This window comes from Oenanthe melanoleuca, chromosome 6 (genome assembly GCF_029582105.1).
Source record: "Oenanthe melanoleuca isolate GR-GAL-2019-014 chromosome 6, OMel1.0, whole genome shotgun sequence".
NCBI classification, from domain to species: domain Eukaryota; kingdom Metazoa; phylum Chordata; class Aves; order Passeriformes; family Muscicapidae; genus Oenanthe; species Oenanthe melanoleuca.
The window spans coordinates 16,787,186-16,813,764 of NC_079340.1; the positions used below are offsets into that span (position 1 = coordinate 16,787,186).

Sequence of the window (26,579 nt, forward strand, 5' to 3'; positions counted from 1 at the left end):
TTTTACAAAACCTCAGATTTCTCATAAGGGAGAATGTTGTTTAGCTGCTCTGCTCAGCAGAGGTGATTCAGAACCTCCCTCTCTGTATTGCCCAGTGTTTCTTTTCTGTTCCCCTTCTGAGCTGTGCCATACCTCAAGACCAGCCCCACAGATAACCTCCCACTGAGGCAGGGATGCTGCAGCCACTGCAGCACAGTGTAAGAGCCCTGCCTGTCACTACACAGCAGAAGATAATATTCAACCCCCTGCTCCTTTCTGCACAGGGACTCCCATAACTATCAGGGAAGGCAGGTGAACTGCAGAGGTGTCACAGCTGAACTCAGATCCATGGGCCAGGGACCAACAGCACCAGGCAACCACTCCCAGGCACTGAGTCTGCTCTTGAGGACAGCAGGAGGAGAAAGATGGAAATGTGCAGTGTTTGTTCATGCCTGAAACTTGGCAAGCCAGTTTTCCCCTGCAAAGGGAGAGCATGGGAGTCTCCACAGGGCCACTGCAGCTGGGAGAGATGTCTGACTCTCACTCTGCCTGCCTCTGGTAAATGCAGAAGACTAGCCCAGCTTGCCAGGGCTCTCCCTTTCTCTCTGGCAAAAACAGCCTGGCAGCTGCTTCTCCCTTGAACTTGGGGGACAGCAGTCAGCCTGCCATGCTGAGGAGCCCTAAAGCAGCTCTGGCTGTGATGAGACAGGAACTGCAGGCTATAGTGGTCTCCCAGGTCAGCTCTTTCCCCCCTTCTTGGCAGAAAGACCACTTCCCCCTTTGCTGTGATTTAATAGTGCTAATGCTTCTCCGTGTAAAACAACTTCTGTTACTGGCATGTGCCTATACCTGCATTAATCTTGTATTTCTTGTACATCTTCATGCCACTGTGCCTTGTCTGTTCTTTGTCCATGCTGTCATGTATATGATGTGTCCTAGAGCAGGCATAGAAATTACTTGTTCCCAGCATTTGCTTTTGTGCAATTGTGAATCATGTTTTCAAACCCGAGAAACAATATCAATATACCAAATGCTAAGTCCATACAGCTTTTCTTTTCAAATACATGTTGTCAGGACTCCCATCAGAAGCTGATATTACTTAGATGATACATGTCTGATGAATAAAGTATTTGTTCCTCGAAAAAAGGTGCATGACTGTGTTTTGTTTTAATCTGCAGAGGAAAATCTTCTAAACTGCACTGTGCCAGCTTTGCCTTGAAGTGGTTAAAATCTTTGGGAAGAGATTTGGGAAAGTATAAAGTGCTTTGAAGAGATAGCAGCGGTTATCACTGTTATTTATGTTGGCACTAGCAATGGATGTGGTTTGAGGCCCACTCTGGCAGGTGCTGTGTACACTCCTGATTTAGAGCCAAGTGAGAAGGAAGCAGTGTCCTGGCCTTGATTCCAAAGTACAAGTGAGGCAGAGAGAGATTCATGGATGTGTGCAGGGAAGGGCATGGCAGTGATGTCTGAGAGCAGGCTCAGGCATCTGGCAATAAGCAGCCCCAACCAGCCACAGCCATGAGCGTGGAAAGCTCCTGGCTGTGTGTCTTTGCTGTGTCTCTCCAAAAACACGATGCCACAGTCTTAACAATGAGCAAGCCTAACTTTCCATGTTTAAAAGGAACGCATAAATCTCCTGACCCCCCCACATACAGCCAAGCTTCCAGTTACCTTACCAGCCTGTTTTGGTTTACCAGTAGATGTCAGTCAGCACTACTCACAACCCCTTGCACCTACAGTCCCTTCTCTTCTGTTTTCAATGGACAGAAACAAATCTATCATTTGTTTTACTGAGAGAAACTGAGATACAGAAACATTCCCTTCGTGGTGGCAAAGACAGAAGCAGAATCCATGGCTTCCAACAGATACTTTATAATACTTGACTGTCACACTTGAGTATCTGTTGCAAACTTTATCTCAGGCAGGTTATAATTCTCCCTACAACCTGTAAAAAGGGTTTCTACAGATTTTGCTCATTTTTTTCAGTCTTGTGAAAAGTTCCTAATGGGTGCTGTTGTTAGCCTGGAGCTGCTGCTAACTGGTCAGTCTTTAGCACAGAAGGCTGTTAGCTGGAGGCTGCCCTGCCCCTGTCTGTTTTACAAACACGCCCTAGCAGGAATCCCTTACAAAGAAAAGAGCAGCATCAGGGAACAACTATCAGTATTCAGAGTTTATCAGCAACTAGTGAAAAAGGGAGGGGAGTAGCCAGCACCTGATGATCAAGCTGATTACAAGCCCAGATGCTGTACCATTATTTTGCTGGTCACAGAAACCCTAATCCAGGTCTCCAAACATGAAAGCAAGGAGCCTGGGAGTGTGAGAGCAGTAAAAGTAGAAGGAATTTCGGTGAGTGCAAGGTCCAGCCCTCATTCTGGGCTCAGAGGTTAAGGGATAACCTGACACATGGCACAGTTCAGAGCTTATGGCCCGTTTTCAGAGGTGGCAAATGCCAGGCATAGCTCATTGCCGGCCAGCCACGCTGTACACATGCCAGGCACTCAGGCAGGTGACAAAAGGGTGCCAGCCCCACGGGGTGCGGTGAGATAAAGCCCAGCTCTGGCTGAAGTGTGCTGAAGGAGGAGTGCAAAAGTTCAGCTGACAAAACAATGGCTGTTCAGCGATGGGTCTCCAGCCTGCCTCAGCCAGCTTTGCTGAGGTGTGCCACAGCAGGTCACCAAGGGAGCCTGTGTGCATGGCAGTAACAGGGCTCTACAGCACAGGATGTCCCAAACAGCTCTGGATGGTGCTGTTTCCTGGCCACTGCCATCCCCAGAAGACACTAATCGTTACTCTGATAGTAAATCACCTCTAGGTGCCAGAAGGCACAGCAGCCTAAGAAACAGCCACTCAGAGCAACATGCAAAGCAGGAACTTTAAGCTGGTTTTGCTTGTGCTGCCTGAGAAGGGACTGGAAAGCCATCCCAAGTAATCACTTCCATCAGCTATGAGTCTCTGTAGGGTCCCCCTTCTGCAAAAAAACCATCAGAAGTAATTGTAAAGGGTGAGCTCAGAGAGAAAAACTCCATCTCTGTGCGCACACACACCTGCAGACATATTGCTGTAATGTTGCAAACCACCCAGGTTGTTCAGACATGTTTGAAGTTCACAGAGAGCAGACTTTGAAAACACATGCAAAGACTTTTGGGACAGACTAAAGGGCAGAGCTTCTTCTCAGTTTCCTACACAATTAAGAGATGGTAGGCTTTCTGAATCCTTTCAGGAACAACTGCCTTTTCTGCTTCAAAGAGTTTTATTCTGTTCAGGCCCAGGAGAGGCCATGCCACCAGCAGGCATTCTTTACCATAAAGAGAATAGGGTGACCTTATTGTAAAACAGAACAGATTGTATTTGCTTCTGTTCTTTTACCAAATACTCTTGAGGAAGGAGAGATGTGCTCAAATGAACTGCTCAGCATTTGAGCACCAGGACCTATGTCCAGATGCTGTGGTCAGGGTCCTTGTCATGACACAGAACAAGGAACCATCTAGAGACCTCTCATGTCTCCTCCATCCTTGGCCTGGTGACTGTGGGTTATTTATGAATGAGTCTTTTCACATGCTTTGGGAGATGACAGTGTTCAGTTTCTTGTCCTGTCCCTCCTCTTGAGCCATTAAGATTTACTCATTGTCCCTTCTCCCCAGCTGAGTGCCTGGAGGAGCTACCCATAGATGTGCTGCTGTCCTGGTGAGAAGCTAAGCTCAGTGTCATCAACACTTGCCACTCCTGGTGTTCTACACCCAGATTCTCATTTACTCTCCATTCAGACCTACCTTGGCATTTCTGTTCTGACTCTCTACTGCCTCTGCCTCTCCTGATTACTGAGAACTATCTCCAGCCCTAGGACACACCACTGGCCTTCAGTGGCTCCTGGGTGACTCTGGGCTCCATCTGCCCCATTTGCGTGCACTTGTTATCTCCACTAACACAGCCATTTCCAATGTCAGAGAGAAAAACTAAGTCTGGAGAAGTGCAGACCAACAAAGTCAGAAAACCTGAGATGCTCTGGCCAAGACAAACTCCAGGCAGAAGCTTTCCTGTAAAAGCCAAATACAGAAATGGGACATAGTGGAACATAACCAGTGAGGCCAGATGGAAGGTGAGTACAAAGAACTCTGGCATAAGTTGCTTAGGAGTGTTCTGGTTTTAGCCTGTGGCATTACTGGGTGAGTTGTGCAACCAAGTGCTTCCTTGTCTTTGTTCTCATCTTGGTTACTGCCTTCATCTTCAAGACAAAAATCCAAATGGTTAGTCTGGCTTTCTGTTTTGGGTCATGTTTGATAACACTTGCTACCTGGTGATTCCCTGCTTTTCTTCCTCAGTTTACTTGTTTATAAATGTTATTTTCCAGCAGTCTGCATCAGAGCAGGGGACAGCTGAGTTTTCTGAGCCTTTACACTTTTTCTCTCACCTACTGTTATGCTCTGCCCTGTGTCATGGCACAGTAGCTCTTTGTCAAAGTCATGTAGCACTGGTGGGCCTCTAGGAAGGCACAAAAGAAGGGAAGAGTTATGGATGAGACAGAGCTACTTTCCTATCTCTCCTTCTCCAGAATGCAAGCTGTTTGCTATAATGGTATCTCACATTCTTACTGTTGTGTACGGTCTCTTGGGGGAAGAGCACTCGGCAACTCTGGGTGTACAGCACCTATTGCAAAAAAAAGTATGAATGTATTCAGGGCTGCCACAAAAAATCCTAATGGCACCAGCTCAGGCCTTGGGAGTAGATAAAAGTTAAACAGTTTTTAGGAATGTCTCATAGGGCAGCCTGGACTTTGCTCCTGAGGAAGGAGGTGAAATGCCTACGTAACAATGTGTATGTCAACATTCATGTCTAGCAAGGGAACTGACCTCTGCAGAGCTGAGTTGGGACAGATAAAACACACTTTAATCCTGTTAGCCTCCTGCAGGCACTGAGGCCCTCAAAAGGGAAGCAGGAGGATGGAGTGCCCATTCCTGACTCACAAATAGCAAGACAAACTGCACTTGAAGGAGTCCTGCACAGGAGCTTGGGTTGAGTGGGGGAGAAAATGGGGATTGTGTGTTTGACCTTAGTGCTTGGTGCACTTCTTGGTCTGAAGTCCTAAAGGCTTGACAACACTATAGGGGCAGTCATGACTGGCATCTCTCCCAGACCTGCTCGGCTAGAGAGGACATGGGAACTTTCTTTCTCCATATCAGGCTCCTGAACACATTACTAACAGCAACATAGGAGTGATAAAAGTCTGAGAACATTTATGATGTTATCTTTCTAACTCTGAAGAACTTGGTGGTTTAGATGCACTAGGCATTTTATCTATGACATCCTTGGCTGATTACTTGCTTTACCAGATAATACCTCTGTGTAATTCTATTGTTCCTATAATTCTGTTATTCATAATTTCTGTCAGAATGAAGCCCATGATATCTCAGTGTAGTGTACTAGTTAAATACTGCTTTCCTTTACTCTTAGATTTGCTTGAACCCTTTCTTACCTTTAACCAATTAAGGATTTAGTGCTGCTATGGATTCAGATAATGGACTAAATGATTAACAAAACTTGACAGAGTCAGATTTCTTCTACATAATCTGTAAGTCTTGCAAAAGTCAACTTCCCCAAGGCAAGCAGCACTTTAACCAAGTAAGGGAGGCCAGTCAGCACTAGCTTTGACATGATGAGCAATGAGGGTGGAAAAAGCACAGTGAGTTTTTTTGTGCCTAGGGTGGTAAATTTGTAGATGCACCAGATTCAGTACATGTGTACACATCTGTACAGGGTGTGTCTTTTGGAATGGTTTACTGGAACTTTTGGAAAAGAAGAGCCCAGGAAGTATCACTCAAACACCATGTCAGGTATTGCTATCTCCTGCATTGATCTCAGAGCTGCTTTTATACAGTGAGCATTGAGATCTGCTTATTGATGTATTCATTAGAGAAGGCAATAGTACTAATCATAGTACATTTCCTCCTGGACATATTTCTTAAGCACTCTCATGATAGTTCAAGTCCCTGAAATATTTAATGAGCGTTATGAAATTCAGCATTAGGTAGGATTGAAAAACAGCCTGGATCCTCAGGTCAATGAGAGCAGCTTTCTAAAGAAAGTAGTGGAGAAACAAAGCCTCAGTTTCTGCTAGATCCCTTTCCCCATGCCCAGGATGGTATCATGGTCCTTCCTGCTCTGCAGCCTTATAGTGGCAGCTAAATCAGAGGCTCAAGGCAATAGGAGCTAAGTAGCAAAAGCAAAGACCTCAAACCTGTGGTAAAACCTGCATGAGATCTGAAACATGACCCAGGTTGTTCTTTCCTTGCTATCACAACGTATCAATTCAAAGCCTGTAACATTATTTGTTTAATGTCAGTCAGTAAATGCACCAGGACACTGTAGCCTGGTGCTTTCTAGGGCTTTACACTAGGCTAATGCTTTTGGTGTCTTCCTGTGAAGACCACATCTTTTCATCTGCAGTAAAGCCTGACAGTTTACAGAGCAAATGCCCCTCTCACTGGATGAGGAGCACAAAACAGTGCTGGCACACCCACCAGCCTACAGAGCGGTGGGCAAAAGAAAAGTACAGTAACATCAGGCTGTCATCAGGCTTGTTGTATTTGTCTTAAATAACTACAGCCCTGGCCACTGTTTTTTATCCTTGTAGTGGCAGAAATCTCCCTCAGCAACAGTATGAGCTAGGTCAACTGGATTAGTAACATGATACAGTTGAAAAATACTCCTAATTGGGGTTGGAGATAAAACAGGCTCTCCTTGAAGATGCCTAGAAGACTGCTGCTTGAAGAATGGGCTAGAGAAAAGCCAGAGCCTCCAGCCAGATCCTGTATTTGGCAGATTTAGTTCCTCCCCATATCTGGGGTCTCTGCTTATTTCTTTGTCATTGGGATGAGTTTATGCACAGAGGACACAGAAGTGGATTTTCCATTCCATGAAGTGTGAGAGGTGCAGTAGTGTTTCCCAAAATTACCAGCATGAAGGCACCTACCACCTTTGTCTGAGGAGCAGATGTGCAACTGAAGCTGTCAAGAATAACCTGAACTTTTAATTGTGCTCCTCAAGTGAGCTGTTCTCCTGCACCACTGTGCAGGCACTATGTGGAGCAGCAAGTTCATGACTCAGAAAACTCTCACCTTTGTTCCCAAGCACACAGGCTCTGTTTGTCTCACTTTCCAGGCACATGACAAGAGAAGATTGCCTCTGCAGCTTGTTGAGGGGCAGTGAGTATTTAGGATTGAAATATTTTTGGAGACAGAGATGTGCATGCTTGGTGAAACACTAGGGCAAAAGTCTTCGATGTAGGCAGATTTTCCTCGAAAGAGGAAGTTAAATCATGTAGGAAACATGAACTCAAGTCCACTTCTGACCCACAGAGTAATTGAAGATAACATTCACCAAGCCTATGGCAAAACCTGCTCTTCTAAGGGAACTCTAGGGCTATTTCAATACCCCCATAAACCCACCTGCTGTCAGCCCTGCAGAACAATGCAGCTTCATAGGATGTGGGTGTCTTCTGCCTGATGCACCAACGACATTGAGTATATCAATATACCCAGAGGAGGCACATGTTGGAAAAGGCAGAGGCAAGCCTTTGGAGTTTTTATTATTGTTATTGATTGGATAGATAGAGGTATATTTTACCCTAGCTGAGCCTTAAATTGATCTAGCAAAAGGTGTAGTTAGAAAAAAAGAAATGCTGTACAGAGCTGCAGAGGGCAGTCAAACCAGAGGCAATTAATATGATGACTTGACAGCTTTGCCATAAATCATATTTATAAACCATAAAATTGGGCTTTTCCTGCATTCACAAAATCAAGGAAAGTGGGGAGATAGAATTTATTTATAAAGACAATAGCGCTTGGGAATGGGAAGACAAAGAGAAGGTTTGACCACAAACTGAAGGAAATCCGACATTGCTGATTTCACACGTTCTCCTAGCTGGGAACACACGGCAGCACAGAGAGGCGCCCTGACGGACACCGGGTCACCCCGGCCGGCTGTGCTGACCCCCGGGCCCAGCAAGGAGCACGGTGCCACGGCAGAGGCGAGGGCGGAGTGGCACTGTCACCCGGGAAGGGCTGCTAGGGCTGCCGACGGCCCCAGCCGACCCGCTGGACTGCACCCATGCCCCGGGGGTGATGACCTTTGCGGGCGGTGGGAGGGCAGCAGGGACAGGGCGCTGCCTCCCACTGCCCGTCGGTCCCTCCGGTGCCGGGCGCGCTGGGCCATTTCTCCGCGCTCCTCGTGTCCGACGCCCGCTGCCCGCGCCGGGTCTCGCAGCGAGGAACCCCGCGGCTTTGCCCCGCTGCTCTCCCCGCCCCGGGAAGGCGGGCGGGCAGCGCCGGCGGCCCGCGGCACCCGGAGCCGGGGGCTGCCCCGCGCCGCGCCCCGGGCCCAGCGCGGCCCTCACACGGCGGGCGCGGAGCGGGGTCCATCACCGACCGCCACCGGCGGGGCTTGCGTGACACCGCCGGCACTCCCCGCCGCCGCTTTATGTAACCCGCGCTCGGACCCGCTTATAAAACGCCGCCGAGGCAGAGCCGCCGCCACTCGGAGCGCCGCGGCAGCCGCGAGGTAACGGCGCGGGCCGGGCCGGGCCGGGGCGGGGGCGGCCGGGCAGCGCTCCTGGCGGGCCGGGCGCGGGCTGAGGGAGGAGAGCCGAGCGGGCTCGCAGGGCGCGGGTCGCGGTCCCGCTCTGTGGCCAAACCGGCCCCGGGGCGTGGGTGGGAGACAGAGGGACGCTGCCGTGAGGTGCTGCTGCTGCTGCTGCCCGAGCCTACCTGTATCCTCTGCTAGGCTTGTCTCGCCCTCCTGCCGCCCGGGCACACACCCAGTGTGTGTAGCATACCGGTGCTAATCGGTAGCTTTACAAAAACCTGCATAGAAGGGGGTACGGTGAGCTAAACCACACAACCTAGTCAGGACATTTACAAGAAAAATGTTCAAAAGTCTAACAAGGTCTTTGTCCCTAGTGTCACTGTCATCCTGTTGAGTTTTTTTTCCTCATCATCTGTTGTGCAACCTTTCAAGTATATAAGCCATCTCTTGCTGATGTAACGAGCATATCCTGTGTTGTCTCCCATAGGCAAGTCTTTCCCAGGGGGGGTAGCCTTAGAGTTCAGTATGGGTCCAAACTCAACAGCCTTTCCTTTGCCCCTTACTTTTATTTTACTTACACAGGAAAAAACTTCTGCAACTTGTTGAGCTTTCAGTGATAGGAAGAGGCAGAAAGGAAAGGACAATTCCTGTTTCTTTAAACCTGGCTTTGTAGCTGCGGTTTCCTAATAGGGTGAGCATCTCTCCCTGAAAAATCTACTACTGCTGTAGTGGTGATCCTACTAGTTATCACCCGCAGTCCTGGGAGGAATGAAGTGCAGATGGTGAGAAAGGGGTGGTTGGTGGGATACTTCTACCTTCACACAAAATTCAAGGAACTAGTAATAGATGTGTGTGTGGACAGGTCTTTCTCCTTATTCTTTTACCTGATGAGCACCTTGGCTTTCCCCAGCGTCACAGGAAGCTTTAGCATGTGTAATTGTTATTTTAATCACACTGATATCTCCGAAAGAGACTTGTGAAGCAAACAAGATGCATGTGACTGGCCCTCATTTTCATAAACACAAACATTTTTCTTGCTGTGGTTCTTTATATGGATTCATTAATAGGCTTTCTCTGCTGGCTTTGCTGGGGGTAAGCATGTTGTGACTGGAGAAGGTGAGCCTGAGTCTCTAAGTGGCAACAGCTTCCATTAGTAGTTCTGACTGTGTTGCAAAAGATGGTGACCATCACAGGTAGGCTTGGTTTTGCCTCATGAGATGCCCTTTGAGCAAGCACCATTTACTTCAAGAACATACTTCTTGTTCTTAAAGGTTAGTTCTAAATCTGTGGGTTTCCGTGTCTTTGGGGATTACTGGATGTCTTCCTGTGCGGATGTCCATCCTTTTGGAAACTTGGCACGTGTACCCATTGGTGTGGTGTGCATGAACTTGCTCTTCCAAAAGGCTTTCTGGAGAAATCTTTGCTCAGAGGTCTCCTTCCCTGCGTGTTTCTGTGTTCTTTGTCTCAACAGATGGGAACTGCTCAGAACGACAGTGACCTCAGAAGTCTGCATGCAGTGGAGCTTGGCCTGTGTAACAAGGCCATGATATCAGACACATTTGATCACAGCATTGTTTCTGCTGGAGAAGAGGAAGGAGCGGGCAACTTCCAACGTTCTGTTCCAACACAAGAGTCCCTCCGATCTCCTCGTGGCTCTGTTGTGAGTTTCCATAACATCCAGTACTCCGTTAAGCAGTCCAGTGGATTCCTTTGTAAACGGAAAATCGTGGAAAAGAAGATCCTTCACAATGTTAAGTAAGTGTTTGCTTAAATGAAATACCAGAGGGAAGGAATTAATCTGCTGCTGTGAACCAGTGACCTCGTGTCACCTTCCAGATCCAGCTGTGCTGGTACAGAAATTACTGCCCTCCTGCCAGTCAGCAGTTCATGTAAGCACTTTGATTTGCTTTTAGGCAAAATAGCTGGGATATAGCTGAAGCAGTTTTAGTTATTGATCTGAGCAAATTAGGACCAAACTTGTGTGAACTCTTCTGCCAGAAGATCTATCGGTTCCCTTAAGTATGGTTCAAGGTGCTGTCAGTGGAAATGAGCAACAGAGAATAGTTGTTGCTTCTTTTCAAGACCCTGCTGAGCAGGGAAGACACTTAATTTCTATCTTTTGTAGATTGCTTTTTATGTCTACTTCTGGTTCTGTTCTGTCTGGCAGTCTGGGACAGAAAGGAAAAATGCGTATTGATTTCAGATTTAAGAAGTTTTTAATCTCTGAAGTTTTTCTTTCAACAGCATTTTGTTCACATTCCATATCTACTAAAATGTGCATATGGGTGGTCCTTGTAAATGTCCTTATTTGTAAACAACTCTTTCCTTCTTCCAGTGGCATTATGAAACCAGGCTTGAATGCTATCCTGGGGCCAACAGGGAGTGGGAAATCTTCGTGAGTACTTTCTGCTCCTTTAAATGGATAGTCAGCTGTTCAAAGTATATTCGGGATTCTGAGGGTTAGGGGAGATGTGGGGTATCTGCATACTTAGACTTTTGCATGCCTTTGAGAAATTTGGTGATGCAGTTTGACCTCCTGCCCCTCTGTCAGCTTTGCTGATGTTCTTGCACTGTGGCTGTCACACCCCTCATCTGCTCCAGCTGGTGCTCTGTATTAATCCAGTCATCTTTGGTGGTGGCCTGAGTTAAGATACCAGGCAGAACTGAGGTAACTGGAGCTCAGATGTAGGCTCTGTTCTGACTGGTAATGGGAAGGGGACGGGGTATAAGCTCCCCTGGGGCATGGAAGATGTCACCCCCTCTGAACTCTCAGCAAAAAGATTTCCTTGAAGCTGCTAGGCTAGACCCCTCTCTGACAACTGACAGAAATATGGTGTAATGTAGGATGTAGTCTGTAGGATGCTCTGGGTCCTTAGCCCAACTTGGCTGTCACCTGTTGGTGGGGGTGCATACATGCTTGAGATGTTTGGATGAAGGCACAGAGAAATACCATGTAGATTATCTCCATCCAGTGCTAATGCTGTTTTCTCTCCTGTGGTAAGAGAGCTCTTTGTCATTCTCTGACTTTAAGAATGTCAGACACTCACAAATATGACCAGGGTTCACATAGGTGTGTCTTTGTGGTGACCATTGATCTTCTTTTCTAAGGAGACTACTGGTTAATCAGGATGCTTTCAAGAGCAGCACTTCATCAGGGCAGTTTACTTATCTGGCAGACAGGCTGGCCACTGCATTGGCAGTAAGGAGAATCCAGTGATGCATTAAAAAAATTACTTTCTTGAATTAATCTTAACTCTTGTCTTGTTTACACCCATATGGATTAATTTCCTTGAGATAGAGGAGTTGGTTCAGTGCTCCCCTGGCTGGAGAGCAGCCTGCAACAGCTCAGCAGGGTGCTTTTGTCTCTGTGCATTTAAGGTTATCTGTAAATACACAGACCAAGTTTATGTCTGTAGGGGGCTGACTGTTGTGAATTATGAGCGTCTGTACACTGCCATACTGCTGTGGCACACTGTGCTGGAAAATCCTGGATGTGCACCAGACTTTCTGTACAAAGAGCTAGAGCCTGCTGAGTAGGGGAACCCCCTTCCTGTGCCCTTTGGTTTGCAGCACACTGTGAGCAAGCTGTAACTCAGTCCTGGCTGGTGGTACTTAACCAGTCAAGGGTAAAAGCAGCAGTTATTGCAAAACCTAATGCCTGGTGTTTGTCTGAAGTCTCCTAGATGTGCTGGCTGCCAGAAAGGACCCAGCAGGTCTCTCTGGAGAAGTGCTTATAGATGGCATCCCACAACCTCCAAATTTCAAGTGCATCTCAGGATATGTTGTGCAGGTGAGTAACTGCCTTTTATCTGGGATATGGAAGACAGTAACATCAAATTCTTAACTCCAACCTTGTCAAACACAGAGGTGTGTCATCCCACAGCCACATGGATGCCCAAACTGCTGGGTTACTGTGACTTGTCCTTTGGGCTCTGCCTAGCAGAGATTTGCCTCTGCTAGCAAAGATTTTTGAAAAAAGGAGGAAAAAACCCATGACACCCAAAATCTCTTGTTGTTAAACTCAGAAGCAGTTCTAGCTGGCAGAAGTACCTTCAAACTATCAGACAATAATTCTAGGAAATAAATAGATCCCTGCTGTTCTTCCTCTGATTCTAGCTGGCTGTGACAGAGGTTCATTCCACTCAGAGACAGGAAAAGCCAGCTGAATCTGCGGAAGTGGGTGGAGGCCTGGACCAATAATAGACCCTCAAAGCCCTGGGGAACCTGGGGAGAAGGGGATTCTTGGCAGCCTGTGAGCAGCCAAATCTGGAAACCATCCAGGGTTCTGATGCAGGCAGCTGTGACACAGGCAGCTGAAAGCTGCCAACTGGGGGGCTCCAGGAGGATCCATGGGATGAGACTGGTTCTAAATCTTGATCCTTCAGGTCAGAGATCCCCAAATCCTCAGTGGCTGATGAATAGCCAGTAAGTTTCTCTCAGGTGGTCCCAGTTTGAGACATTTGTCTTTCAAATGTCCAAAGCAACCAAACATAACCTAAAATGATAAGCAACTTGGTGAAACATTAAATGGTCTCTCCTGCTTCCCACCCCATGTCTGACTCCCTGGATCAATAAAGATGGACTAAAATCTACAAACAACACTGAAGTCCTAAATACATAATTACAGGATCATTTTTAAGCAGATAAGCATATAGGCATGCTAAATCATGTTATCCTTATGAAACTGCTGGTGATCTCTCCATTCATGCTGTAACAGTGAAGGAGTCATGCCACTGTTGGTTATGTTTGGTATTAAGCTTAAATTCACAGTTTAGTTTCCAGTGTAGTGATCCAGCAGTTATATTGGTGGATCTGGGAGTGGAGAATGGGAGGCTGGGGTCAGAGACGGGAAGGAAAGGGAAGGGAAGGGATGCCTAAACTATCTTTGGCAGCAAAGCAGCACATTCTTGTCTTCCTCTGTTAACTCCAGTGCCAAACATGGTTGACTGATATATCATATGTGCCAGTGATGCACTACATCTGATGTGGGCAGAGCCCCAAAGCAGGCAATAATCTGCTGCCCTGCAGCTTAGGGTATGTCTTCCAAAGATGACTGATTTAACAGGCATGTTTCTCAGCAGCTACCCAGTGTTGCAGCCCTTTTCTCATAGTTTGGTAGGATACAGAATTGGTACAAATACCAAACTGGGGGTGATGGAAGTGCATGGAGTTCTGAATGGACCTGATGACCTTTCTCTTACCTGGCTCATGGTTGCAGGTTACTGTAGGCTGCCCAGATCACTGCTGGATAGATTTGATTCTCCCTCAAAGTGCACATGACTGTTGAAGCTTTTGTAAGCCTTAGAATAAAGTCTTAGGTCCAACAGTTGTACATAGCTGACACATGGCAGGAGCATCTTGGTGCAATATTCTTGCTTCTCTAAGAAATTGCTGCCAGTGAGGAGCTGGGGAAAGCTCCTTGTTGGTAGCTGACCTCATGTAAAATTTGAAGGAGTTGTTTTTCAGTCTGGGTTCCACTGTGATCTGCAAACAGCTTACCCAGTAACTGCCACTAAGGGACTCTGGTGCCCACTCAGCAGCTGAGGAGTCTTTCCAACTGTCCATTTGTACTTTCAGGATGATGTTGTTATGGGCACGATGACAGTGAGGGAGAACCTGCAATTCTCTGCTGCGCTGCGACTCCCCAGCTCCATCAGCATTAAAGAGAAGGAAGAGCGAGTCACCCAGATAATCAATGAGCTGGGGTTAAGCAAAGTGGCTGATGCTAAGGTGAGCAGTGAGAACACCTTTCTCAAAAAACACTCTACCTCTGGAAACAGAACGACTTGTCTCTGAGCAGTATGGTGTATGTAGTGCAGTTACAGGAAGCTAAACAGGAACCTGACTAAACCATTGCATGCAAGAAATCAGTCTCCAGCTCAGGAGGGAGCTTGAAGAGAGATATTTGTATTTGCTACTAAAAGGGGAAGATTTTGGAGCATGTCCAGCATGTTGTATAAATTCAGAAGGGGAAGAGTCGCTTAGTCATTGCATCTGAGAAAGTTGTTCAGTCACTTCCTGGCTTTGTGGAACAAGACAAGAAAATTGTTTTCTCATTTCTAAAAGCTCTGAGAGATGGAAAATTGTTCTTTGATGGAAAAGTTCTGTGCAGAGCTTGTATTAGCAGGCAAGCTACCAAAAAAAGGCATCCCCACACACCAATGCCTCCTGTGAATGCTGTGGCCTCACTCTGTCTCTTCCTTGTCAGTGTCATCCTTGTTCCCTGAAGTCATAAGGCACCTGATACCTCTGAAAATCAGGCTCAGCATATTGCTACACAGTCCCTCACACCGAGTCAAACTCACCTGCTGCTGGCCCCAGAGTTCGTTGAAGGAACTCTGAAAATTAAAACAGCTGCTGGGTGTGGAAAGCCCACAACTCCAGAGCATGTACTGACTGGGTCTTGTTTCAAATATCTGATTTCTTCTGCTTGCAGGTGGGAACTGAATTGATCCGGGGAGTGTCTGGAGGGGAGCGGAAGAGAACCAACATTGGGATGGAGCTCATCACAGAGCCACCAGTCCTTTTTCTGGATGAACCAACAACTGGCCTTGATGCCAGCACAGCCAATGCAGTCCTCATCCTTCTGAAGAAGTAAGAGTCAGTTCTTCAGGGCTGTGTTGCAATTTGGTTGTCAACTCATTAGTAAAAAAAGGAATGTTCTTATGACTGAGTAGTTAGAGTGCCCCTTAAAAAAAAAACCCAATAAAAAACAACAACAAAAAAACCAACTAGAGAAATATACTGAGATGTAGTGGTAATTATTTGTTTGGGTCTCTTCCAAAGCCTTTTTAAGCTTATGGGAATCTTTCCACAGCATGCATTGGACTGGAGCCCAAAAAGCAGATGTAGCTTGGACAGCTTCCCTTTGCCACAATGAAGGGTGGACTGGGAGGTCAGGCCTTGTAATCATAATTTCTTGGCCTCCCATCTGAGTCTATTACCCGACAGCAGTCTTAAACTTACATAAAACTTCGCCTGCAGATTTACCCTCAGTGTCCTGTGTTTTGGAGATGAACTGTCTTCTGACAATTAGAACAAAGTTACATGCCAGGAGAACAAAAGAGGTTTATTTAATGAGAATGACTTTCTAATCCTACTCCTGTTTTATGGCATTTTGTCTGGTTTTGCTTGTGGGGGTTGCTTTGCTCTGGAGTTTGTGGATATAGGTCTTTGATCATCAAGAGTCCTTGTTGGGCATCAGTGCTAAAGCACTTGAAAGAGCATCTGACAAACCTCAAGGAAAACTTGTTTGGAATTTTCTTTAGAGTAAATCTTCAGCAGAAGAGCTAAGAGAAATCTCAGCTGGCCAGACTTCCATAGCCTGATAAGTAACACCTGGTACTGCCATTGTGTGCAGTTAGTCAGATTGACATCTGGTATAAAAAACATGTAAGGAGGGTTTATACACAGCTGTGGCCTCAGGCTTTGCTAGCTACAGACAACATTGTACTTTGGCTACCTGGACTGCAGTGATGGTCTCCTGCAATGATGGGTGCTGTCTTGAGGGTCTTGCACCAAGCATCTGACACAGTGACAGAGAAGGGAGAGAAGGTTTTTCTGGGTCAAGACCCTGAGAAGTTGCCAAGTATTTGTCTTGGATTTTGATACTTGGAGTTTGTCTTCCTGAAATTCAGTGTGGTGTACTTAAGAGATGTTTTGTTTCTATTTCAGGCTCTCCAGAAGAGGGCGGACCATCATATTTTCCATCCATCAGCCCCGTTATTCCATATTCAAGCTGTTTGACAGTCTGACATTACTGGCTTCGGGAAAAGTGCTGTACCACGGTCCTGCAAAGCATGCCCTGGAGTACTTCAGTTCTATTGGTAAGTCTTCCATGCCAAGAGCAAAAGCAGCTGGCTCATGAGTTAAACTTGTGTGTAGATTCTTGCCCTAGCATGGGATGACAGCCCCAGGCTTTTCTATCACTAGGATGTTAGAGATTGTACACCTACAGTGTTGTGTTAGAACAAGAAAAAGACAAAATGAGAAACCCAAAAATTTTCAGACAAGAGAGCATGGCTCTCTTTTGGTTTTGTTCTACTTTGCATGAGGACAAAAGCCAAGAATCACTTGGACATGTATAAGCACGATGTCCAACGGACAAGATAATGCTTGTAGGTGTACCAGGTCTCTGTGGCAGATCCAGTGGTTTTTGAACCACAGCCTGCAGAATGGCAGCAATCTGTACAGATTGATCCAAAAATATGCTCTAGACTGAATGCAGGTGGGCAACCAAGACAACACAATTATGGTGTGTCTTACGATGGGTTGATAGTTGTACTGTTGAGGTGGCTGAACTCTCTCCAAGCAAGCAGGGTGAGGGTGTCTGACTAAGGTACAGAGAATGTGGAGTGAACTTCCAATCTTTAGATGCAACCGTGGACACATTGTAAGCTTCCCTGCCTTTAAGGGAGGTGCTTTAACCAATGTCAGTACTTCTGCTTCTCCTCTTAGTAGCTGACTTCCTTTCTCTCAGGGAAGCTGTAGAAGCATCTTTGAGTTTGTTTGTTTTTAATTTCCTCCTTGTCCCATACTTAGAACTGTATTACAAGAAACTGCTCTTGGGCTGCCCTTCCTAATCCTTGTGATCAGGAAAACACCAACAAGAGTTGAGCCTGTAGAAGAAATATCTGAGGCTGTAGAGCAGACATCCAGGAACCTCTGCTGAGGAACTTTGTGTCTTTTAGAGTGGAATGTGGTTGAACAGCACTGGGAAGAAGGCAAGAGTTGTCCATACTGAGCTGTGGTAGAAGCAAGTTAAGAGATTCCTCCTCACCTGAAATCAGTGAATAAGCAGCTTTGAAGCTCTTTAGATACCCCAGATTCACCTAAATCCTGTCCGTCTACTGCTGTAAAGTAACATTTAAGAAAAGCAGGGAAGTTTTCTGATATCAGGGTTATGGAAAAGTAATACAGTATTAGACCTGACCTTCTGAGGTGTGCCCTGTGCAATGCAAACACGTTGCATGTGTGGTTTTGGTTTTGTCTATTCTGTTTGTTTTTTTTAAGGATATGAGTGTGAACCCTTCAATAATCCAGCTGACTTCTTCCTTGATGTCATAAATGGTGATTCAACTGCTGTGGCAGCAAGCAAGGAAGATCACAGACCTGTGGGCACAGGAAAAGGTAAATTGTGAAGGAGAAATCTACTGCTGGCTAGTATAGAAGGGAAATTGTATGTGGTGATGGCAAGCTTTTATTCTCTGGGTTTCCTTGAGTCTAAGGGCATTTCATTATCTTTTTATTTTTCCTACTAATAGATATACTTTGTTTTGGGCTTCTTTAAAGAGATCAGAAACTTTTAAAATGGATTTTTTACTTCAGTAATATAGTGGAGCAATGACAAACACCAAAAATTAAAAAAAAAAACCAACAAAAAACCTGTGAGGGAAAGGCTGGAAAAACTAGAACTGCTTGGTCTCAAGAGGCAGCTAAAGAAGTTTTCAGTCACATAAGAGGCTGCTGCAGAGAAAACAAGGTAGATAGGCTAAGGACTGTTGGATTTAAGGGCTGTTGGATTTATAGTAGAGTGAAGGAGATTGGAGCTGTCAGAGAACAAATTCTCTACCAATATTGTGAGTGAAATATTTGGAAATACTTGCTTGGGGATCATGTAGCATGTCATTGACTGAAAGATTACAAGGGAACAGATTTTGTAATGCAGTTTTCAGTGATGTGAATCAGAGCAAACACTGATTTTTCCCAAATTCAATGAAACAAAGATTTTCTGGTGCCATGTTACAAGAATATGACCATTTTGTGCCAGAAAGAATGGGCAGATTAGATAGGTTTGATTAAAAATGTAGGAAAAAGCTCTCACTCAAGCTAACCCCTTAAACTCAGAGCTCAGGCTTGAACAACTCAAATTCTCTGGGCATTTCTGCCTTTTTCTTCAGCCTTTAGAATTGCTGACCTTATTGATGGGCCATATCTGAAGGTCAGGTTTATAGGAAATCACAAGCCATATCTTGTTTTTTTCACTCAGAAGTGAGCAGTGAAAATGGAGTGGCTGAAGAAAATGTGGATAGCAATGTGGTAGATGTGCTACACCAGAAATATCTCAGCTCCAGCCTATATCAGAGCACAAAGGAAGCACTGGGGAAGGTGGAGCTTGGACGGGGAAGCAAGCAGAGACTATCCAAGAAGGAGCATGAGATTACCTATGCAAATGGATTCCTCACTCAGCTGTACTGGGTGTCCAAGCGCTCCCTGAAAAATCTCATCAGGAACCCACAGGCCTCCATTGCACAAGTAGGTAACAACTGCTAAGTCTGACTCTTGCTGCTCTCCGTCCCATAATCTGCAGTTTGTAGGACAGCATCATGTTTTCAAAGGCAGTTAAGGAAACAGAAAAATCACATGCCACTGCCATGAAAGTGGAGTGAGATGCTCAGCTACCTTTGTGGCCTTTGGAAAAAATCTCCAGTTTAGTTTAGCATAAGGACTACTGCACTGAAGATTGGGGTGGGAGGAAAATGTTCTCTGGGTCATATAGGGATCTTCTAGGATGATATTAATTTTGTGACTCACTTTAAATTTTAAACTTGGTTATTCTATAAGCATGTTTCTGCTAAACTCTCCTAGCCAAAGAATAAAGTAGAAAAGTGAAGATGATAAAATCTGAAAAACTCTCGTTTTTCAGGATTTTGAGGATTTTGTGTCTGTCATAGGTATACATTGCCTACAGAGCAAGGCTTTAGGCAGGTGTGGATCTTAAACCCTGCATATGACTTAACAATGTTAGTTCCTAATTTTTTTGCTTACCTGAACGATTTCCTTTTTTCTTTCTTCTTTCCACTTCCAGATTGCAGTGACTGTAATTCTAGCCTTGGTTGTGGGTGCTATCTTTTTCGGTGTAAAACTGGACCGAAGTGGCATTCAGAATCGGTAAGATGAAAAGCCACAGCTTTGCTCATTTTTCTACCTGCAGCAGTCAGGTTTGAGGCACAGGGAAGGAGGGCCTTGGGATCCACTTGAAATACAAAGGAGAGTTGGGTTCACAAGTCTCAGTGCACTGCAGCATGGAATTGCCAGGGGTCCTAAAGGGGTCACAGTTCAGTCAGGCTTGCATATAAGTACAAAGGGGATGTAAAAGGGAAGATAAAGGTACATCTAAGATTTACAGTAGCACAATTAAGTATCTCCGTTCTATGGACAGAGAAAAGCACTGACTTGATGGTATAATGATGTCTGAGGCTGCCACTGTTTGATCTGGTTGTTCCCTCACTTTTCTGATTTGCCTTCTAGGGTTGGATCCTTGTTTTTTGTCACTACAAACCAGTGTTTTTCCAGTGTCTCTGCCATTGAGCTATTCATCAGAGACAAGAAACTATTTGTGTAAGTAGAAAGGCACTTGGGCTGTCTCATACTCTGGAATGGGATGGGGCAGTATCTTACACGCTGAACAAAATTATTACTACCGAAGACTTGATTGCTCCCTTGCAACATCAGATTGTAAGAACATCAGTCTGTAGAGCAGGAAGCTAACATGCTAAAAGCTGGGGGAAGGAGGAAATGGTTTTACTTGCTTGCTGTGTGACAGCCTATGCACTTTTGGTAACAGCTGGTTTTGAGGTCTGCATGTGAATCCTGTGGACTGTGAATCCTTCCTGCCTTATTTCTCACAAGGGCTGACACACAGTCTTGCAATGGTCTTAAAGTGGCAAGACTGTGCAAAAATGAAGGGAGAGCTCCTGGAAAAACTTTGCAAAGGGTGCTCAGATGAAGGGGGCTGCTGTCTGGCTTACAAGGCTCATTAATAATCCAGTGCATCTCTCTGTTTAGAGGGACGTGCTTGATTATTGCATTGTTGTTATGAGTAATTAATATATAATTAAATATAGTTATTGTATTTATTACTTTTATTTATTTATTATTTATGTATATATCTTTATAATTATATTTTTATGTATATATATATATACATATATGTATATGGTTTTGTATGTGTGTATATATATATGCATAGAAGGGCAAGAGACAGATCCTATGCAGTAAAAAGGAAAAGGAAAAGTAAAAGGAAAATCATAATGACATTTAATTGCACTGTGAACTGAAGGTGAGTTGATGTCCCAAAGGTGTTTTCCCATTGTTCCCATTCTTCCCTGGAAGCAGCTGTATGAGTTAGTAGTGGATGAAGTGTTCCTCCAGTTTATAGAAGTCTAATGCTTCCCTGTGCTCTTGTATTAATGATCTTCTTCTTTGAAAAGAGACTTAGGAGTTTTTTAATGATATTTTACTTAGTCTTTCACAAAGTATTTCATTCATTTTCCTTGGAGGGCTGTCAGTTAGATTGCAGGGTCTGAGAGACAGATCAGCCCTTCCTTCATAGAGTGTCAGTGATAGCACAGAGAATATAAGCAATTTGCATGGAGAGGCTTCAGTGGTAGAAAAAGCAGAAAACAAATCAGGATAAACCAAACACACACTCAGAGCCTGCTTCCTACAGAACCTCTAAACCTGTACTACTCCCTCCTTCCTGTCCTCGCAGCCATCAGTACACCAGTGGATATTACCGTGTGTCTGCCTACTTCCTGGCCTTGATGATAGGAGATCTGCTGCCCATGAGAACTACTCCAGCCATCATATTCTCATGCATCAGTTACTGGATGATTGGTAAAGAATTGATGCTTTCATTGAACCTGTCATCTTCCAACACATTAGATTTCTGCCTTAGCCAGATTCCTGTGTCTGTGACATACTGCTGCTTGAACCTCCAGCTGAATTAAGTGGTCGGCATCATAGCTTTGGAGGACTCTGGGGCAGGGACAGAGACACCAGCAATCTAACACAGGGACCTGCCTGACAGTGTCTTTTGGTAATGCTCTTTGGGCTTTTGAAGCATGCATAGTTCCTGCCAGCTCCAAACTTGGTCTTTCTTCCTGATTTGCCTGTCTTTTATAGGAATCCAAGGGTACCTCTCTGGAATTCATAATGTGGTTTACTGGACTCTCAAAAAATTCTGTTTTTTGACAGGATACCAAGCTGTTGCAGGGCGGTTCTTCTTCTTCATGCTGACCCTGATACTGGTGTCCTACACTGCCACAGCCATGTCCCTGGCTATCAGTGCTGGGATGGATGTGGTGGCTGTGGCCAATCTGCTCATCACCATTTGTTTTGTCCTGATGCTTGTAAGTATATTAGGGGGTGTGTGCTCCTTTGGTGGAGGGGAGGGAAGAACTGAGACCAACTGAGAGGACTGGATTGAGCTAAAATATTCATAGTCCAGTGGCACATCAGCCCCATGCTTGTGACTTTACTGTCACTGTAGTCAAAGATATACTTCCAGCTTGTAGTCTAAGGGCTGGGTGCAATTCAGTAATTGTGATGCCACTAGAGCTTTCCAAACAGTGTACCCCAAACGAGTGTTGTTTGTTTATTAAATTGTCCGTACAAAGATTGATTTTAAAAAAATTTCCAGTATTGGAAATCTAAATGATCATTTAAAAGGAAAAAATTAAATAAACTTTATCTTTTGATTCTTTGCATTAATATTTGCTGCCCAAGTGGGATTAGAAGGCAGAAATCCTTTCCTTTTTTTGTAATTCAATATTGCCCTGGAGTTCAAGAAATTACTTCAGTACTCTTCCCCAAGGATTTTTTAAGGAAGAGAACAAGAGAGAGAAAGGAATTTTGACTACTTGTAGATGAGAGCTGTGAATTCTCTTTCAAAGACGTGAAACTGGTGATGAAACTTCTTGACTGTGAAACCTCCCAATTTACATATTTCCTGTTAGATGATTCTTGTCTTTATACGTACTCTAAGCCACAGCACATCCCTTATTCATGAATTTGCAATTTAACCTGCCATCCAAGTGATAGTGCTTCAACTGCTCACTGTGGGTGAGAAGTGTACATGTGTGGTGAAGGGCAGCTGATGTGCATTGAGTTCAGTCACAGTGTATAAGGAGTGACACATGCATGTCTTCAAAGTCAGTGGGGTAAGCACAAGATCACTTGTGTTGAAGCAGAGGCTGAAGTGTCATGTTGAAGACCACTTGTGCTAAGAAGTGAAAGCAAATCTTACTGCAGAGAAAGAGGAAACATGGATAAAATATGTAGGACAGAGGGGAAGACTGAAATAATAACAGCTCTTAAGGCTCCCCATTTTTCTCCTTTTTGATTCTCCCCTTTCTCATCTCCCAGTCAACCTTCTTTAGCCTCTGCCTAGCTCTACCATAGGACAGTCCTCCTGAGTGATCATGCTTCTTAGCTCACATGTAGATGTAGAAAACCTTTCAGACCTCTTTGCAAGCAGTTCAGCTGAAGTACTTGGGTGTGCTGTTGGGCCAGCAATGTGGGAGTGCTGCAAGGCTCCAACTCATGTCTGTGGGTACAGGCATGAGAGCGGTAGTAGATCCATCAGTTCCAGTGCACCTCTGCTGGGAACTGCAGCATCTGTGCAGGATTGGTATTAATTGCAGTAAACAGAGTTTGTGACTCATCAATCTCTTCTATTTTATTTCAGATCTTTTCTGGCCTCTTAGTGAACCTGCCTTCGGTAATGGGCTGGCTGAACTGGCTCAAGTACTTCAGCATCCCCCGATATGGCCTAACTGTGAGTAGAAAGGAGCATTGGTCTCCTCTGAGTAATGTGGCCACACTGCTACTTCCTAGAGAGGTTTTGAATATAAAGTATGAAGTTCTCTTAAAAGCCAGATTTAGATTGTTTCATTGCATGAACATGGTAAAAAAAAAGAACAAACCAGTCAGCCTCAAAAAGGAAGCAAAAGTTAGATCTCTGTGTGAGAGCTGGAAGTCTCAGAGACTGAACAAACACTTTGTGCTACAGAATTAGTGCTGCTTGGGCAATAGCAGAGCAAGCTGTCCAGTCAGGCACTAATTCCTAGCCTGAGTAGCTGATCCCTGTGGTTTAGAATAAAATCAAATATTGTACAGCCTCTGCAGGCACTATGGGTGTATGGGTGGCTAGTCTGGGCCCAGTGGCTTTCCAGCTGGTTAAAGGTTTACTGTGCATTAATGTCTCAGTCGCCAGCATGGCTTCCTCTGAAGTGAAATTTGACTTTTCTGAATAGTATGGAAGTACTAGAAATCTAAGGGTGCATCTGCTTGAAACACAGTAAAGAGATAGGGCAGGTCACAGGTGGGAGTTATGTTTCCATCTCCTGTTTGCATCCTGGCCAAGCCTCTTTGGAAGGAATAGTGTCCTACTTTGAGCAACAATGACTGAAATAAATGCTGGAGCTGGTGCAGGGTGGGAGATGTTGAGACCTCATTTTTAGGGTATCACTGAGGTGTTTTATCAATGTTACTCAATGTGGAAGTGTTCTCTGAGATAGCAGTGAGTGCAGGATGCCAGCGCTGGGGAATCTTTCACCTCTTGTTTTGGCTGATTGTGCCATGACTTCATCACATGTGGTGTAGCTGGGGTGTCTGCATGCAGCCACATGGTTTTCTGGATCAGTAGATTGACCCAGGTGAAAGTGCATGAACAGGAGCTTGTAGCTGGCAAGACAAAAACCCGTGGCTAAGTAACTTTGAAGCCAAGGCCTGGGACACCAAACCACCCTGTTTGTAGAACTTGGAGCAATTCCCAAGGAAGGCAGTAATTAAGAGCTTGAAAATAAAAAGCAGCATGAACATATGTTTCCAAGAATGGGGATATGTATATGCTAATAATCAAGTTCCTTTGAAGTTTTAACAACCCAAACCATGAACTCAGCAAAAATCTTGTGTCTGCCTCTTTCCCTAGGCTCTTCAGGTGAATGAGTACAGAGATCTCTACTTCTGTGGTGAGAAGAATCCAAATGCTACAGTGTTTGTGGGAGATACAGGCAGTTGTCCTCCCAATATTTCAGAAGAAATGTAAGTAACTCATGGTGGTTCTAGGCCTGAATCATGATGACTTGCTTAAAGGGAAGTCTGACTGTGTCAAATTTTTATACCATTCACAGAATAACCACTTAAAAGTCAGTTTCAACAACTTGTCCCAAAGTAATGTATTTTAGGATTATGCTGTAAAACTCCACAATTACCCAAGAGTGAAGTAGGGATGAAACTTTACTTGTTAGTAGATCAGACAGATGAGCTAAACTAAGTTTTGAATTTGATAACCTAGCCCAAACTGATCAGTTTTCCTAAACAAATCTGGGGTTACTTAATGGAAATGCAGTGTGTGGACAGCTACAGAGTTGCTTGAGAGCAGTAGACCTGTGATCAAAAACATGCCTCCAGCATAGAGCTTGTTTGTAAATATTAACCTCCCTGATACAGAGAGAGCCAAGGTATCTCTCTTGCAGTGCTCCATTTTGCCCCATTTGAAATACTTTTGGCTATCAATACCTTAAGCTGTAGCAGTGCAATTATTTGGTGACACATACTAGAGAGATGCAAACTGAGTGTTTTGCAGGGAGCACAAGTGCTAGAGCAGTGTTTCCATGGCTTTTCCAGTGATTATTGAGGGGAAACTAATGCTTCTGTACTTACTGCAGTTTAAGGTCGTTCTGAGGTTTCCTTATACGTTGCCAGTTATCTATAGAGAACAATTAGGTTGCTACTGAAAAATTATGAGAACTAGAGATCTAGATTTGTCCCTTGAGTTTTATTTGGTGATGGGTTCTCTATTTCTATCACCTGTTTCACAGAACTGAGGGTAGAAGGATCTTTGTGGAACAGGAATAAAAGTAATAACCTGAAGATGTGTGCCACGTAGTAATATGGACTTGTGCCCCTTGCTTTCCTGCAGGTGTTCTGGTGAAGCATACCTGTGCAGCCAAGGAATTGCCCCTACCAGCTGGGCAATGTGGGAAAACATAGTGGCTCTCTTCTGCATGACTGTTATCTTCCTTATCATTGCCTATGCAAAACTCCGGTTTATGAGGAAGTTCACATAGACTCCTGTGTTGCCTTGCCCTGCAGCTTCTCAGGTGTTAAAACTGCAAAGCTTGTTAGGGCCTACTGGAGATTGCCAAAATGTTTCAGCTGACTTTGCTGGCCTTCAGATGGGAAACCTGTTCACCTGTTTCTGGAGCGTGACCTCCACAGGATTGTGGGTTTTAAGAAGAAATGCATGAATGTACATTGTGTAAGTGATTTTTCCTAAGACAATATAATTCTTATAATTCCTTAGGTACATATCAAACTTTATATTGTAAATCATTATTATTCTGTGGCCAGCTTATATACAAAATATTCCATTGAACATGTGAGCTTCTCCATCACAAAAGGTGGAAGGTGATGGTGGCATTTGTGTATTGATATGTTGCCCCTTGTTAGTGCCTGTCACATCTGAGGAGAGACAGAGACCGTTCACAATGTGTTGGAGATGTAATTGAGTTTGAAGTCAGTGCAGAGACCAAGCACTCATGACCAGGAAAGAAGTTACACTTCTAGTAGTTTCTCAGTGGAAGCTACTTCCAGAAACAGCTTTAGTTTCATTAAAAACTAAACAGCAGTGGTGTTAAGACATCTCACCAAAGAAGAGAAATATATACTGTTGTACTGCAGAAAAAAGAAACAAAAAAACTTCCCCCCTGCACTGTGAACAGCAAGAAATATATTTACTACTTAAAAAGAGGAGAGGGAATGCCCTTTTTCTTTATTTTTTTCTAAATAAAAATTTGTATACTTACTACTGGCACAAGTTTTTAACAGCAGACTCAATTCTTAGCTGTGCTATCTCTATGTAGTGTTACTTACACTGTGGACTGAAAAAAAACTACATAGACACTGTTGTGGCAACTATAGCAACATGTACCACAGTTCACAGGGCAGACGATCGTGCCGGTACTTCGTCAGCAACAGAAGAGATGCTTTTAAATGGCACTAAGACCTGCAGATGTAAGTGGATCAGCAAAGCCAAAGGAAAACATCCTCAAGCACAGGAGTGAAGAGCGTGCCCGTGGTGGCCGGGCTGGCAGCAGTACCTGAACCGCGCGGTGTGAGAGCCCTGCCGGTGCTTTGCAGCGAGCGGTCCGGCTGCGGTGGGAAGGGGAAGTGATCGCACTGACGGCGCAGCCGCGTCGAGCCCCAACCAGGCGCTCCCGGTGCTGTTCCAC

At 44.9% G+C, this 26,579-nt stretch overlaps 1 protein-coding gene across 1 annotated transcript; it reads left to right on the forward strand.

Annotated features, from left to right (window-relative positions):
* Window positions 1-8,192: 8,192 nt before the first annotated feature.
* Window positions 8,193-26,152, forward strand: LOC130255238 (broad substrate specificity ATP-binding cassette transporter ABCG2-like). The gene is made up of 16 exons (XM_056495669.1): window positions 8,193-8,535; window positions 10,031-10,314; window positions 10,895-10,954; window positions 12,235-12,349; window positions 14,137-14,289; window positions 14,996-15,153; window positions 16,234-16,385; window positions 17,572-17,688; window positions 18,548-18,813; window positions 19,367-19,449; window positions 19,810-19,899; window positions 21,053-21,177; window positions 21,538-21,692; window positions 23,030-23,119; window positions 24,275-24,387; window positions 25,268-26,152. Exons 2-16 carry the CDS (start codon window positions 10,031-10,033, stop codon window positions 25,413-25,415), a joined length of 2,109 nt encoding a protein of 702 aa, XP_056351644.1. The 5' UTR covers window positions 8,193-8,535; the 3' UTR covers window positions 25,416-26,152.
* The last annotated feature ends 427 nt before the right edge of the window (window positions 26,153-26,579 follow it).